Raw genomic sequence first — 1310 nt, forward strand, 5'->3', positions numbered from 1 at the left:
CGGCCTCGGCAGCCCCCAGCCCCGTGGGACAGGAGCGTTGTGTCCCCGGTGCCTCCCCGGTGTCCCCCGGCCCCATGGGACGGGAGCGCCGTGTCCCCAGTGCCTCCCCGGTGTCCCCTGGCCCCGTGGGACAGGCGTGTCGTGTCCTCAATGCCTCCCCGGTGTCCCCCAGCCCCGTGGAACGGGAGTGTTGTGTCCCCAGTGCCTCCCCGGTGTCCCCTGGTATCTCCTCAGTGTCCCCTGGCACCTCCCCGGTGTCCCCCAGCCCCATAGGACAGGAGCACCATGTCCCCAGTGCCTCCCTGGTGTCCCCCGGCCCCGCGGGATGGGCACATCACGTCCCCCGGCACCTCCCTGCTGTCCCCCTGCACCTCCCCGCCGTCCCCTGGCCCCATGGCCGGCAGGATGGCAGCGCCGCGTCCCCCGCGCCCGCGTCGGCAGCCCTTACCGGGTCCTTGAACTGCTCGCTGACGGAGCGGATCACGGGCAGCGTCTCCTCCAGCTTGGAGGCCAGCTGGTCGGCGTTCATGTCGCCCAGCCCCAGCATGTTGCACATCTGCGCGAGAGGCCGGCGAGGTCCCCACGGTGCCACCAGCGAGGTTCCCCCCCCCTCCCCTGCCGCGGCCGCCCCTCCTCGTCCTCACCTGGGAGATGAAGGGGCTGATCTGGTTCTTGATCTGCATGAGGCGGCCCAGGCCCCGCTCCACGATGGTGGGGAAGTTGAGGAGCCGCAGCGTGTGGCCGGTGGGCGCCGTGTCGAACACCACCACCGAGAAGTTCATGCCCTTCACCAGCCTGCGGGGAAGCCAGGCCTCAGCGGGGACGGCGGGGACGGACGGTGGGTCTCCCCCCCTGTCTCGGCAGGGCACCGTCCCCGGGCCCCCGCTCACCTCATCACCTCGGCRTAGCTCATGGCCTCGTCGATGCCGGGGAAGGCGCTCATGGCYTCCTGCATCATCTTCTTGCCCATGCTCAGCATGTTGTCCTCCTCGAAGAACTCGTCAGGCAGCTCCGCCACCCCCAGGCTGGGGTCGATCTCCTGCCGGGGGGGGGAAAGGGGGGAGGCCAGGTGAGGGGGCGGCCGCGGGGACGGGGACGGGCCCCCCCCGGACGCCGGGGACTCACCATGGCGAAGAGGTTGTCGTAGCCCTTGACTTTGGTGGGGACCTTGGAGAACTTCTGGTCGAAGGCGTCGGAGATGTTGTGCGCGGGGTCGGTGGAGATGATGAGGACGCTCTCGCGCACCTTGGAGAGCTGCACGGCCAGGCTGCAGCTGGGGGGGGGGGGGGGCACGGCCCCCTGCACCCCCT

The 1310-nt window shown here is 71.0% G+C and overlaps 1 protein-coding gene across 1 annotated transcript; it reads right to left on the bottom strand.

Moving 5' to 3' along the window:
- Positions 1-319: 319 nt before the first annotated feature.
- On the bottom strand, positions 320-1278 carry ASNA1 (arsA arsenite transporter, ATP-binding, homolog 1 (bacterial); the record flags this gene model as incomplete). The annotated part of the gene is made up of 4 exons (XM_026058306.1): positions 320-556; positions 645-795; positions 891-1039; positions 1126-1278. Coding segments are annotated over 4 exons (675 nt in total), but the record flags the coding sequence as incomplete, so codon positions are not given.
- Between the last annotated feature and the right edge of the window lie 32 nt (positions 1279-1310).

Source organism: Apteryx rowi, unplaced genomic scaffold, assembly GCF_003343035.1.
Source record: "Apteryx rowi isolate R43461 unplaced genomic scaffold, aptRow1 scaffold_1452, whole genome shotgun sequence".
NCBI classification, from domain to species: domain Eukaryota; kingdom Metazoa; phylum Chordata; class Aves; order Apterygiformes; family Apterygidae; genus Apteryx; species Apteryx rowi.